The following is a 14,773-nucleotide window of genomic DNA, read 5'->3' as shown; positions in this document are numbered from 1 at the left end:
CACGATTCGCCTTTGTGTTTACACGAAATGGCAGTCGAGCGCAGAATCACCCCAACCGAATGCAACACGATAAGAATGAAGAGAAGATTCTGAAAATGTATTTTTTTTTTAATGTTTTTTATATCAGTGAAGAGGAAACACATTTCACCACAATAACGTAAAAACTAACACAATTTCAGCTATCAGTATAATCGCAAATGCAATTAGATCGAGTTTACTCCCAGTTTATAACAGATTCCTCTAGCAGGAACGTAACTGGAAATTGTTTTTATTGTTTTATGGTAGTAACCCATAGAAATGTGCTTTAGTAAAATGTGAGATGTTAATAGTGTATCTCTGCCTTTACGGTGTTGTTTATTCAATTGCTACATGCGTGCAGCTTTGTTTAAGTGTATCAAGCGTGCCTCCTCATTTTGTAATAGTGTGAGTGATGAATCTGTTTAACGACAATACAATTGTCATATTTCCGCGAAAGCCTCAAGAGGAGGCAAGTGTCATTGGAGAGGTTCCTTGTTAAAGTCACACAAAAAGAAAGAGTCAACAGATAGCAGTGATTCCGTTAGTGACAGTGAAAGTCGTCCTACCACAAATCCGATTGTTCATGTATATTAAATTTAAATATTAAAAATATGAAAAGGTATGTATGTATTTCGTATTAATCATTTTTACAGTATATGAATATTTTTGAGTTTTGGAACAAATCATCTGGGTTTCCATGATTTCTTATGGGAAAATTCGCTTTGATATACGAGTGCTTTGGATTACGAGCACGTTTCCGGAACGAATTATGCTCGCAAACCAAGGTACCACTGTACTTATCTGAGGTTATCTTCTTTTATAGATGCTGGTCACATTTGAATACAAATATTTCTATTCATTTAACTGATTAATGGAACCATTTTGAGAAAATCAATTATGTCTAATCTAGGAATAAGAGAGAATTTATAAATGATAGCAGGGATAAAGGAAAATAAATTATTTTGCCAGGCATTAACTCATTGACTACTTTGGCCATAGTACACCAGTTCCTGTGGTATATCAATTCATATGGTCCTTCATGTGTTATCTGTACAAGTGTTTTCAAGGACTGATTTGCAGGTTGCTTTGACTGAAAAACCTAGAATTGACTTGCAGAGGAATCCACCTTCCTGAATTGGGTGAGGAGTTTTAAAAATTCCTCCTGCATTGGATGGGATTTGAACCTGGACCACTTTGAATTTAGTGTCAGGTTGAGAACCCACTTTAATGTCATGGAGAACCTTTAGCTCAATATAGAAGTTTTCAATCCTTGAGATACTTTATTTGATAATCCTTTTACTCATGGCTGCTGATCATTTGGCAATGTCATGGTAAATACTTCTTCATTAGAGTATAGTAAATAAGTGTGTTGTGTGGGTCCCTGAAAAAGTTTCTAGCCTGATTTGATTTCCTGTTTCCCCCCCCTCAATTTCTTGCAGAAACATTGCTGTAACTTTGGTCTAGTAACAGATCCATTTCGAAATTTCAGAACTTATCTAGTTAAGTTAACTTGATTTAATCCAGCAAAGCATCCTGTAAAAAGGATTTTCTCAGTTTCTAGAACTGGAAAAATGTTTAAATTCTTCAAATATATGTGATGCGGATGTTGTGAATGCTAAAAGGAGGTGAGTCTAAAGAAAGCCAATTTCAACTGAGGTGGATACATGCAACTTTGACAGAACAAAAAATTCTCTTTCTGTATCCATGTTTGGTTGTGGAGGAAAATGTCATTGCCCTTGTTAGCTTTCACTGTCTCGTCTAGCAAGAAGGGATTCTGTGCAGTTAATGATCTCCTTACAAGATTTTTGAATGGCATTAACTTTGACAAACTTGCTTATTTTACCTTGAGAAAGTCTGAATGTGTGGATGAGCAAACTTTTTTACAACCTTTTTCAACTTTTCGAACCTTTCAAACTTTTTTTTTTTAAAAGCAGTAGCAGAAAATTTTGCATCTTGGCCTTCAAGCTTAATCCAGTGCATACTTATCAGTTAGATTTTATTACCTCTTGCTTGTTGAAACAATAAAACTATGATCTGCATGTTCCCAACTGTGGTAATTTCGTTGACCATGCATGCCTTTACATAGCAACATGGGAGGACTGATTTGCTAAAGATGTTAGTTGGTACTAATTCTTTTGCAGTAGTTAGGTGATTTCCCCCCTTCTCCAGTCCCATCTACTACTTAAAGATATAGAAAGCAGTTCATTATTTGTACTTAGAATATACTTTGTTAAAATTTATTCAGTTTACAAGAAAAACTTTAAAAACTTTACCTTAAAAAATTTTTTCTATTGTTCTACAGTTTTTTGGAATAATTTTTCTAAATGTTTATGATGATATTACAGCAGAAAATATTAGATCTTCAAAATTTTTCTTCATAGTCAAGAATCTTAATGTTACATTAAAACATTTGTATAGAAATAGAGATTTCTTCATTGCTATGTCTTCTTTTTGTGTTAAACACATTAATAATGACAACAACAATAAATAAGTTTCTTAATGGAGGTTGTTTTATATTTATTTTATTAGGCAAAAAATTCTTTATCAAATAAATTAAATGAATTTGAAAAAAATGTTTATGCATTTTGAGTTCAAATCAGTGCAACATAACTTTGCCTGGACATTGCCAGGCAGTTTTACTTGTAGAGGGTGTTTACATTCTGGTAAGTCAGGGAATTAAAAATTGGTGAGGGGAAATAACTTAACTTTTAATTTATAGCAACAAAATGATTGAAAAGGAAGATAAATGCATTACCAGAGACTTTATCTTGCTATTCAGTTTACTCTGAATGATTGTACATATGATTTAAGTCTTGCAGTAATATATGTAGGTCACTACGCACAGGCCAAAAAAAATAGGAGCCTTTGTATTAAGACAGTCACGGACAGAAGAAATGCAAATAGATGCAAAGAAAACTGTGGCACGGGGTCGATGACATTTTGCCTTGTTCGGTGTAAAGACTTCGCAGGCTGTTCAACTATCATAACCTGAAGCCAGAATTGGGAAAACACGTGATTTGTCAGACTTTAAAAGAAGTCTTATTGTGGGTGCATGTTTAAATTCAAGAAATGAAAGACATAACTGGGGTCTCTAAAGCATGGATCTCAAAGGTATAAATGTGGCAGAAAAACAATACTTGAAGAGTAGAGCCATCATATTCCAAGGAGGACTGCACAGAAAAATAGGAAATCCAGTGTGCAGCAAATAATCTCAATTCAGTCAAGTTCAGAACTGCCCTATTTCAGTACCCAATTTCTTCAGTTCCCATGCCATGCACAGGGAATTGAAGAAATTGCGTATTGGCAGTTGCCTGCCTATTTAAAAGCCACTTGTTTCAGAGAAAAACTGAAAAATCTGCTTGCAATGGTGCTGAAGACATCATGATTGGGCAATAGAAGAAAGACATATGGTCATACAAATCATAGTACACATTGTTTTTCACTGATGGTAAACAGAGAGTTAGGTGAGAACCTCACCAAGCAGGGTCCATCATGAAGTGATGGACCCTGCTTGCCTTGTTAAGACAACCCAAGCATCTGAATCTGGTATGGTATAGGGAATGTTTTGTTGGCAAAGACTGGGTCAGTTGATACCAGTGGAAGGTCATCCAGGGAGTACCTGAATTTTGTATCAGAAGTACTGCACCCTGCAATGTTGCACTTTTATGCCGAAGGTGATGGCCACTTTATATGACAGTGCAGCAGCACATTGTGCAAGAATGGTTTGGAGAACGTGACACAAATTCTCACCATCTTTCCTGGCCCCATTCACCTTATCTAAATCCTATTGAGAATGTGTGTGGGATAAAGCTATTCAGCGACAAAGTCCCCTTCCTTCAAATTTGTTGCAATATTTTTCTAGAAGAATGGTTGCAATTAAACCAAAATGCACTAAAATACCTTATCCATCCTGCACTGCTCATTTCTTGTTATTCAAAACAAAGGCAGCCCAATTTGATAGCAAATAAAGGTTTGTATTTTTTTGCCCAGTGTGTGTATTTTGAAATGAGATTAAAACAGCACAGCAATTTCCGTTTTTGACATTGCCTCATTTGATATGAGGCAATGTCAATGTATTTACTTTGCTACTGTCATGTTTTTATGCATTGGTATCCATCACATCAGTAACACTGTTCATTAGTAAAAAAACAAGTTCAGGGTTGTTAAAATTAAAGTATCCCTATGTAGCAAGTTCTAAGGCTTGTACTGAAGAGAGATTTGAACAAAAGGTACAATAAAGAATGCACTTGCCTTTTATTGGGAAATAAAAATTTGTCACTATATGGCACTGTAGCAATACAAATCACTTGAACAGCACTACAATTGTTCAGTGTGTCTTCCATTTTGGTCAACAATAATTTCCATTTGAAGAACAGCAGAACATAACGTGTCAACTGGAATAGCTAGCATATGACGTCTAATGCTGTCCTTCAGATCTGCCAGAGTTTGACATCCTTCCTGATACATGATACAAAAAAACCTCACAACCAGAAGTTGCATGGGGTGAGTTCCGGTGATGGGGATGGCCAAGATGTCTGGAAACAACAGCTGATGACCCGTTCGTCTGTAAAGTATTGCCTTAGTAATCTTTGGACACAACAGTGGATGTGGGGATGATTCACCATCTTGTATGAATATGGTATCCTGAAGGCATACACGTTGTTGCAGCTCTGGTATTGCGAAATTTGCCAACATTTCATAATATCGCTGTCCAATGACGGAACAGGTATGGTATCCAGTTGGTATTACCTGTTCAAAAAAAATATGGCCCAATCATGAATGTAGCCGTAAATCCACACCACACTCTCACTCTTGGAGAATGCAATGGGACCTCTTGGATAACTCGAGGGTTTTTCTGTTGCCCAAATGCAACAGTTGTGCGTATACACTTGTCCATTTAAGCAGAAGTGGGCTTCATCACTTCAAAGGATGTTCCATGGCCAAGTGATATCCACTGTCATTTGCCCCAGAAACTGAAGTGCGTATGTGAAATGAATATCTGCATCACCATGGTTTAGCTGCTGTAGCATGTGCATCTTGTAAGGATAGTACTGCAACATCTGATGCATTACTACCCTTACAGTGGAATACGGCATGTCCACTTCACAAGAAACAGCTGGCACACTTGCACTACCACATAGAGATTGACTTGATAAATCCACGACAGCCATAGCCACATCTTCAACACGAGAGCAGTCCACTCATTTTCGACCTCTACCTCGTTGAACACAAAGATGTCCTGTCACTTCAAATTTCACAATCATTTTGCAGACAGCACAAACAGTCATAGGTCCATGCCTTATGCACTTCTGACTCTGGAATTCTCTGATAGCCGCAGCTGCATTATCGCTGTTCTGGTAGTACAGCTTCATTAATAGCACCTTTTCCTGCAATGTTGTTGGCATTGCCACTGTGGTGCAGGCAAACATCTACTGTATGATTTTGAAGAGACTGCTTTGCTTTTATACAGTACAATAGAGCTGAGTAGTGGCACTGTGGCAATAACTTACGATTATGCGAATAACTTAAGTTATTTGCATAATCATAAGTGAGGAACTTTGTCAGTAATATGCATATGCAATGTTCCCATGACTGACAGTTATGGGTATTCACACTGCTGCTTAAATGAAAATTAGTCTTTTTTTTTTTTTTTTTTTTTTTTTATGTAAACCCCAAACACGAGCGGTATTAGAACCTATGGTACTTAGTACCGTGCTTGGGTTGGAGGTTGAGAAGATGAAAGATGATATTTGTTGACATTGGACTTGAACTTCTGTAGATTGTAATTTTCAGGAAATACGTATGAAGGAAGGTTGTTCCAGAAAACGGCAGTTGAATGAATAAATGAAGAAGATGAAAAGTTGGTTCTGTGAGTTTGAAATTAGACAGTAAATCGATGTTGGCTGGTGGCAGCACGTGTTCGGACTGTTTTGAAAGGGAGAGTGGGAATTATAGAAGCCAATTTAGAAGAACAGTGCCCGTGGAAGTATCGGTAGAAGAGGCATGCAGCAGAAACAGTACATCCATGAGACAGCGAGTGGAGAGATTCTGTTAGAGATGAATCATTAATTAACCTAACTGCCCTCTTCTGAATGGAATCAAGAAGCCTGAGAGAGGTTTTGGGGGCACCACCCCAGATGTGGGAACAATATTCCATGGCAGGGTGGATTTGCGATTTATACAGAGTGAGCAGCTGTTTGGAATAAAAGTAACGCCGAGAGTGAAAGAGAAAACCAAGTTTTTTAGATGCAGAGGAAGCAATATTTGTAATGTGCTTGTGCCAAGAGAGATTAGAAGTCAGGGTAATCCCCAAAAGAGAGATATCATTTTGCCTAGAAATTGGAGTGTCACTAAAGATAAGCATAGGAGCAGAAGAATCCTTTTTGCGAGATATAAGACAAGACTGAGTTTTAGAAGGGTTGAGATCAACTAAGTTATCTTTGCCCCACTGGAGAATTACCTGAAGGTCGGCATTTAAGGAATTGGTAGCAGATTTTTGAGAAGTTGAGGCTGATTGAACAGGGCAAGGTTTCTCAAAATAGAAAGTGAATGCAATGTGCTATCATTGGCAAAACTATGGATAGGATTTCCAGTCAATGGAAGAAGGTCATCAATATACAAGAAGAAAAGAGTGGGAGAAAGAACTGAACTTTGGGGGACACCGGCATTAGTGGAGAAGTTAGAAGACAGAGAGCCATCTATCATCACCCTCAGTGAGCGATCAGAGAGAAAACTAGATATCCAAATACTAAAAACAGTTGACAAACCATAAGATGGAAGCTTGTTTAGAAGACTTTTATGCCAAACATGTTCGAAAGCCTTTGATATGTCAAGTGCAACTTGTATTTCACTGAACCTTTCCATTGAATTAGTCCATAAATGGGTAACATAAGCCAAAACATCACCAGTGGATCGACACTGACCGAATCCATACTGGCGATCGTTGATCAGACGGAAGGTTTCTAGGTAGTTTAAGAGTTGGAGGTTAATTGATTTCTCCATTACTTTAGAGAGAGTAGAAGTAATTGCAGTGGGACGATAATTGGATGGGAGGGATTTGTCAACCTTTTTTAGGAACTGGCTGGATATGATCAAATTTCCAAGCAGAAGGAAAAACACCTTTGGAATAAGAAAGTGAAAAAAGGCGACAAAGAGTAGGAATAAGTTCAGGAGCACAGGTTTTGAGAACAAGTGGAGAAATACCATCGGGACCTGGAACTTTCTTAGCATCAAGATTCGTTAGAATCCTTTTGATGGAAGACCACAGGAAGCATTGAATGGAGCGTGTTGGGAATGGTGGGAAGTGTTTTACTAAGATCATTAATATATGAGTTGGAAGAAAAATGGGATGCTAACAGGTCAGCTTTATCCTTGACCAAAGTGACAACAGAACCATCTGGTTTGGACAGAGGTGGGAGCAGAGATGGGCTAAAGTTGCGGCCAATAGCTTTGGCAAAGGACCAGAATGCTCGGCTGCCATTAGGGCAAGAAACAAGTTTTGTACTCTTAGCCTGTTCAAACTCTAGTTTGGACTGATTAATAACTGCTTTACAATTGTTGCGAGCTTTGGTGTAAGCAGAAAATGAAACTGAAGAATTAGAAGCAAGCCAATTACAATATGCAACATTCTTCCCTTGAACAGCCTTAGCACGTTTATTGGAAAACCAAGGTTTAGATAAAGGACGAGATTTTAAAGTGGAGTGTGGGATAAAGGATTCCATTCCTGTAAGAATAATTTCGCTGACATGATCTAAGCAGATGTTGACATCAGAAGTTTTGAAACAGTAATCCGACCAAGTAAAAGAATAAAAGAAATCTCGCAGGTTATCCCATTTTGCATTCTTGTAACACCAGACAACACTAGGTTGGGAATAGCCATGAGATAAAGGCTCCATTGGAAGAAGAGATAATCACCAAATTGTGATCTGAAGTGCCTAAAGGACCTCTCACTTCGATTGTGTACTTAGAAGGGTTGTTTGTGAGAAAAAGATGAAGCGTATTGGCTGTATGATTAGGATTGTCCGGTATTCTTGTAGGTAAATGAACAATCTGTGCAAGGTCATTAGTAATTGAAAAAGCCTCAGCATCTCGACCAGCTGGGTCGGTGTGACTAGAAAACGGAAGCCAGCTGGAGTTGTGAACAATAAAATAACCAAGGAAAATTACCTCACTGTTAGGAAAGTTGGACTGAAGAAAGTCAGTAGCAAAGAGAGGAAGTCAAAGAGTTCCAAGTGATTAGTGGAGTTGAGAGAACGGTAGAGACCACAGATGAATTTTACACAATGTGGTAGAGAGATTTTAAGCCAGAGAAGATCAAAGAGAGTAGATTCCAAATTGCCAAATCTCTGCAGGGTATATCAGAACGGACATATGCACAAGTACCACCTTTGAGGCGAAAGGAATCATACAGCGAATAATTTGAGCATCTGAGATGAGCAGTAATTGAATCAACCGATAACTGAGATTCTGTCAGAAAAAGTACATGGGGTTTGGCAGACTGCAAGTGGAAATGGACATCGTTAAGATTAGAATTGAGACCACGTATATTTGTGAAATGAATTAGGAAGTGCTTGGGAGGTTTAGATCTTTTCGCAGATAAGCTTGCTGTATTAGTTTGACAATTCACAGTGTATTCAATAGTAAGAAAAAAGTGGCCTTGACAATTCTCCTCGCATACACACTACTCGGACTCTCTCCAGTCACTATCTGGCAGAGTAGAGGTAGCAAGATTATACACTACCTGATCCGGAAGCCTCCTAAAGAGTTACCAATAGGTTCGGTCCGGTGTACTAACTAGCGGCCAGCCTGGGAATACCATTTTATAGCTGTACTCTCGAAATGTAAGGAATATTGGATCTCGCCACTATGTTCATCATAACCTCAAAAGTCATCAATCATACTGCATGATGGAAGAGATAGGGAAAGGTTGACCGGAACTTAGCTCTAGAGACTAAACATGGGTTCCACCATTTCAAGCCTCCAATAAGCAAAGTGGTGGTATTGCACCGGTTGATGAGAGTCTAGTACTGCCTCGTAACATTGAGGGGCAGCATTCCTCCATGTGGTGTGGGTGCCACACTTCGACCCCTGCTTATGTTGGTTCACACCTGGGTGGTCACTCAGCAGAGGATGTGGCTGTCACAGACCGTCCGGACTTCGCCGAAATTGGGTCCACTTGACTTGAATTTCACCCGAATATCAGTTCCATCAGTGTTTTAGACTCCCAGGTAGCAAGTGCAGCTTGCCTGGCATATCTGAGAGAATGTCTGTGACAACCTCAAGGACCAAATGATGAATCCCTAAGATTTTCAAAGACTGTCTATCTCCTTCCTAGCAAGAAACTGTATAGTGAAGTCAGTGCATTATGAGAGATAACTTTAGAGTTAACTGATGTAGCACGTAGATTTTTTTACGGATTTTGTATTTGTGATCAAAGCACACTTTGTACTGGTGTCAGTGGAATATCCAGCTGTTATAGCTGAACTCTGGAACTGATCGATGAGCATACATTTTATGTGGTGCCATCAATCACAGCAACAGCAATTTGCAGCTTGCCTGGCATATCTGAGAGAATGTCTGTGACAACCTCAAGGACCAAATGATAAATCCCTAAGATTTTCAAAGACTGTCTATCTCCTTCCTAGCAAGAAACTGTATAGTGAAGTCAATGCATTATGAGAGATAACTTTAGAGTTAACTGATGTAGCATGTAGATTTTTTTACGGATTTTGTATTTGTGATCAAAGTGTGCTTTGATCACAAATACAAAAATTCAGTGGAATATCCAGCTGTTATAGCTGAACTCTGGGACTGATCGATGAGCATACATTTTATGTGGCACCATCAATCACAGCAACAGCAGTTTTGTCAACAACAGTTGTCACATTTGGGCAGTGTTCTCTACTGGGTGTTACTGACAAAGCACTTGTTTTTTCCAATTTCCTCATCATTTTGATAAATCCATATTGATAAATTGGGGCTGGGCTCTCAAGCTTTTTAAATGGCAATACTTTTGATGACAAACTAAGGTTTTTTGCCAAGCAAAACATAATCTTTCATTTACATTGCTATGTTTGACTTTTGATTGCTGCTGTTACCACATTTAATTGCTCTGCTAATGAGATTTTCTTTGAATAGCGATTTCATGCAGTGTCAAATGCTCCATGGTGTCACTTTTTTTGCCTCTCATATCTGAATGATCTGGATGTTTGTTTCAAATTTCATCTGCGAGTGATTCATGATTTGCACCTGTAGACAGTCAAAGTGATAAGCAGAATCCCCCAACCTATATAAAGTTTTATTATTTTTTTAAAATACAACAATATCCCACATAGCACTGATAATTGGTACCGAAACTGTTCTGTGTTATGTGAAACCTTGCTGATTGAGGTATAATTATAATGGGTTTTAAATGAATATGTACCAGAGAAATAGTCTATATAAACAAATTATAATAAATCTATAAACAATTTATGCTTGATAGCCAATTAAAAGGATTTGAAATAAAAAATATTTAAAAATTTTATTAAGGAAAAGGTAACATCATGAGAGATGAGAAAAAAGCTTTATTGTTTATTTGGGTATTTCAAAAATGCCGTTTGGTGAAGTCATTTCTTCTTTTTCTCGGCATACAAGTCTTTGTAGCATTGATCCCATCTTATAAAATTGCCATATCTCGATGCTACATCCAACATTTGGATCTCCATTCATAATTGCCTCGCAGGCCATGTCAAGCCCCGGAAGACTTTCAGTTCTTCTGTTGAAAATTCTTTTGGTGCCACTTCAGAATTGTTTTCCCTTCATATGCAATTTTCTTGTCAATTTCAAGGAGAGTTGTATCATCTATGTTATTTGCATGTGAGTCAGTGCAGTCATGTACATTGATAGTGTCCAAAGTTTCGAATCCCAAGTCTTTTCTGATCTTCACAATGTCTTTGGCAATTGTCTGAACTTGCGATTCAAAACCAATGAAATCATTTGCCAAATGGGGCAAAACATATGCTGCCAAACATAACGCATGTTGTTGGTTGGCAATGATTTCTAACCAAATATATTTTTGATCTTATTTAAAGGGGTAAAAAATAAATTGTGAAGTGTAAAGTTTGAAAAGCTATCACGTCATCTCATCAGGATGGAATTAAGAATACTGAACACTGTTGCCACTGAAATTTAATTGAAAACCATGTTATAGTGAAGCCCGTGCTGTTAGAAGCCATGCTAAGCGAGGTATTGCTGTACTAGTAATAAGTTAAAATGTTGAGAACTTCTGATGTATAAAATGTATTTTTTATTTATTTTTTACTTTCTCATGTGTGCTATTATTATCTCTGCAGTGTTGTGTTAATTTTTTTTTGTTGTAAACATAAATTAAAGTAAAAGCATTGAACTATACAATAACTGACTTATTTTTCACAAAGGTGAATCGCATTCTAAATGATGCAAGAGATAAAACTGGTGCCAGTGCACAGAAATCCCTCTCTGAGTTTAACAATTTCAAGGCCATGGTGGTATCTGGAGCAAAGGGTTCAAAAATTAATATTTCTCAGGTATTGACAATTTTTTTTTTTTTTTTTTTATGTAGATTAATGATGATTGTAATTTACTCTCTTTACAGTGAAATTTATTTACCAGTAGACACATATAGTAGATGATGTCTAGTGCTCTTTTCTTGCAATTGGACTATTCTGTGTGATTGATTTCATTATACCTTCAATCTTCTTCAACACTTTTCTCTATACTTGTAATTTAATCTTGTATAGATTTTGCATACAATTTCCACAGTTTAATGAAGTGTCTCTATTTATTCTAGTTTCTTATTTTTCAAATCACAAATGTTTAGAATTATTTATATCAAAATGTAGAAATCCAAATTAAAAGATTTGGATTCCAAATTGAAATCTAAATTAAAAAAAAAAAAAAAAAAACCTAAGATTTATGGTAAAAAAATATTTTCAAATTTGTGGCGTTAGTAGTAGCAAATGATGCAAGTTAAAAAAAAAAAAAAAAAAACACACACTTCCCATATCACCTGTCCATCTCCTCAAATATTTTTGTCTAGTCCTTCCTTGTATTTATTCCAGTTACCTACTTCCACAACACCAGATGGAAGTTTGTTTTAGCGGTCAACTAACTGCTAACTGAATAAAAGTTTCCTGAAGGCAAATTTTCACACATCTCTTGCAGCCGTCCTTTCTTGATTTGAATTTATGCCCCCTCATGTGTAGTCTGAGAAAGAGGAAGGATGCCATCAGCTTTGAATTTACTTAAACTAATTCTAACACCTCAATCTCATCTCCTTCCAAGTACCTGCAGAACTGAAGCCTTTCCTAGTGCAACTAGGAAAGGCTTCAGTTTTTCCTAGTGCAACTAGGAAAGGCTTCAGTTCTGAAAACTGCAGGCACTTGAAAACAGTTTTGCTTCCCTCTCTAATCTTGTTGCTCTTCTCTTCACTCATTCCAACCAACCCATATCCTTCCTAAAATTAGGCCTCCAAACCTGTATGCAGCACCCAAATGGGCTTACCCATTGCCTTACATAATGGGATAATCACGTCCTTATCCCTGCTGACAAAATTCCTGTATATCATTGGCAAAACCCCATGAACTCTCCTAGGAGCCTATTTGCCCATTTCAAAGAATTTCATGTCTGACTGAACAATTGCCCAAGTTCTTTCATTTTCCACTACTCTGAATGTTCTATCACATAATTGGTATGTTCTTATGAGATTACTGCAGCCCATGTGCAGTAATCCCATGTACCCAGTTCTCAGCACATCTGCCTAATTTTTTTAGATTTTGGCTGATTGCCATTACTGCCATTAACTACTCATTCCAACCTTTGTATTATTTGCAAACTGAGACATTAAGCCTGTTATGCCTTTATCGATATCATTAATAAATATAAGAATCAAGAGTGGGCCAGCACTGAACCCTAGGGAACTCCCTAATAAACCAACAGTCTTGACAAATCTTTCAATGGTTGATGTGACAAATTGCTTTAGAATGAAAATTTTCTTATTTAAATGTACAGTAATACCCCGACTTACGCTACCCCGACTTACGCGAACTCGGAGTTACGCGGTTCTTATTTTTTCGTTTGGCTACGCTGCCGCCCACTATCTTCAAGGTCGTTTTTCATATGTTATCGATATACGGTGCGACGGCGGAGAATGAGAGCGAAAGATGAACAAAATTCAACTTTTCTGCTTTTATGTTTTTTATATCAGTGAAGGGGAAACAATTTCACCATAATAACGTAAAAACCAACACAATTCCAGCTATCGGTATAATCGCAAATGCAATTAGATGGAGTTTATTACCAGTTTATAACAGATTTCACTAGCAGAAACGCAACTGGATTTTTATTGTTTTATGGTAGTAACCCCTAGAAATGTGAGGTGTTAATAGCGTATCTCTGCCTTTATGGTGTTGTTTATTCAGTTGCTACATGCGCGCAGCTTTGTTTATGCGTATCAAGCGTGCCTCCTCGTTTTGTAATTGTGCTTTATTCCCTAAAAAGAGTAATTCTTAATTAAAAGGTGTGAAAAGGAAGCATCCTGGTGAAGACACTGCAGATTCAGAGAGAAAAAGAAAAGCAATTATCGATAAACAGAGGCGGACTGGGTCAAAAATTCTTACCCGGGAAAATTTATAGTGGCCTCATACTATGGTTTATGGCCAAAATCACACTGGCCCACCGGGGTTTCCCCGGTAAGGCTTATGGCCAGTCCGCCTCTGTCGATAGAGAAAAAATATGAAATTGTGAAACGCTTTGAGCGAAATGAAAGACCATGTGATATTGCACGTTCTACAGGCCTAAATGAAGCAACGGCGAAAAGCACATGACAATTGCAAACTTGACAGGTTGAAAATTGAAAAGGGCTCAATTGTAAAGGGCTTAAAAATTTTAGAAAACATAGACTCCAACGAAGAACGCGTTATAGCTACAAAGCAAGGAATAAAAAAATTATTAGCTTGCTACGAAGAAATTCTGCGTGAAAAAAAGAAGGCGCTGTGTCGTCAGACGAATTTGTTAGATTTTATGAAGCCATCGACATCGAAATAATTTTTTTACGTAAGTCATTTGTTTTTTTAATACATATTTTGTATTAATATGTATAAAGAACTGCAATTTATTAATATTGTTCTTCTAAACTAGTGTTTTTGTTAGTCCTTGGTCCCAGTTAAGCAAAATTTATATGTATTTATATGCAAAGTTGTACCCCGACTTACGCGATTTTCGTCGGACCCACCTATCGCGTAACTTCGGGGTATTACTGTATACTGAGCAGTAAAAAAATCAGTGATTGTTCCCCCCACTTGAAATGTTCTGTTTATATTCATAACTTTTCTTGCCCTATTAGTTGTCTTTTTTTTTTCCCAAGTGTATGCATCAAGTTACATATTTTTGCACATAAAGTAAACCCTACCCATTATATAGTAACTTCATCTGATTATCACATGATGAACTGGCACACTATAGCCACAGCAGCTTGTGTGCCATTAAACACCCATACCGCATGCACGCACGCACATTTATGCTCATGGAAGAGGCAAGTCATCTTTGTCATTTTTTTATTATTACAATAAACCCTCACTAATCCAAAGTAATTGGGGGAGAGGTCAACCGGATTAGTGAAGACAAAAAAACTAAAAAAGACAAAAAAAGACAAAAAAACTTAGAACACAAATAAATGGAAAATTTAATGATATAGGCTATAGTGTGCCAGTTCATAGTGCTGATGAAAATAAATTTT

General features: G+C 37.3%; 1 protein-coding gene across 1 annotated transcript in view; it reads left to right on the top strand.

The window, feature by feature from the left end:
• The window catches only part of Polr2A (RNA polymerase II subunit RpII215), a 231,014-nt gene that overhangs the window by 108,884 nt on the left and 107,357 nt on the right, over positions 1 to 14,773 (top strand). The window contains exon 12 of the mRNA XM_090376751.1: positions 11,436 to 11,564. Coding sequence (XP_090232877.1) covers positions 11,436 to 11,564 — 129 coding nt within the window. The remainder of the gene's footprint in view (positions 1 to 11,435; positions 11,565 to 14,773) is intronic.

This window comes from Mastigoproctus giganteus, chromosome 1, assembly GCF_048544385.1.
Source record: "Mastigoproctus giganteus isolate SK-2022 chromosome 1, ASM4854438v1, whole genome shotgun sequence".
Lineage (NCBI taxonomy): Eukaryota > Metazoa > Arthropoda > Arachnida > Uropygi > Thelyphonidae > Mastigoproctus > Mastigoproctus giganteus.
This window is presented reverse-complemented; position numbering and strand designations above follow the sequence as displayed.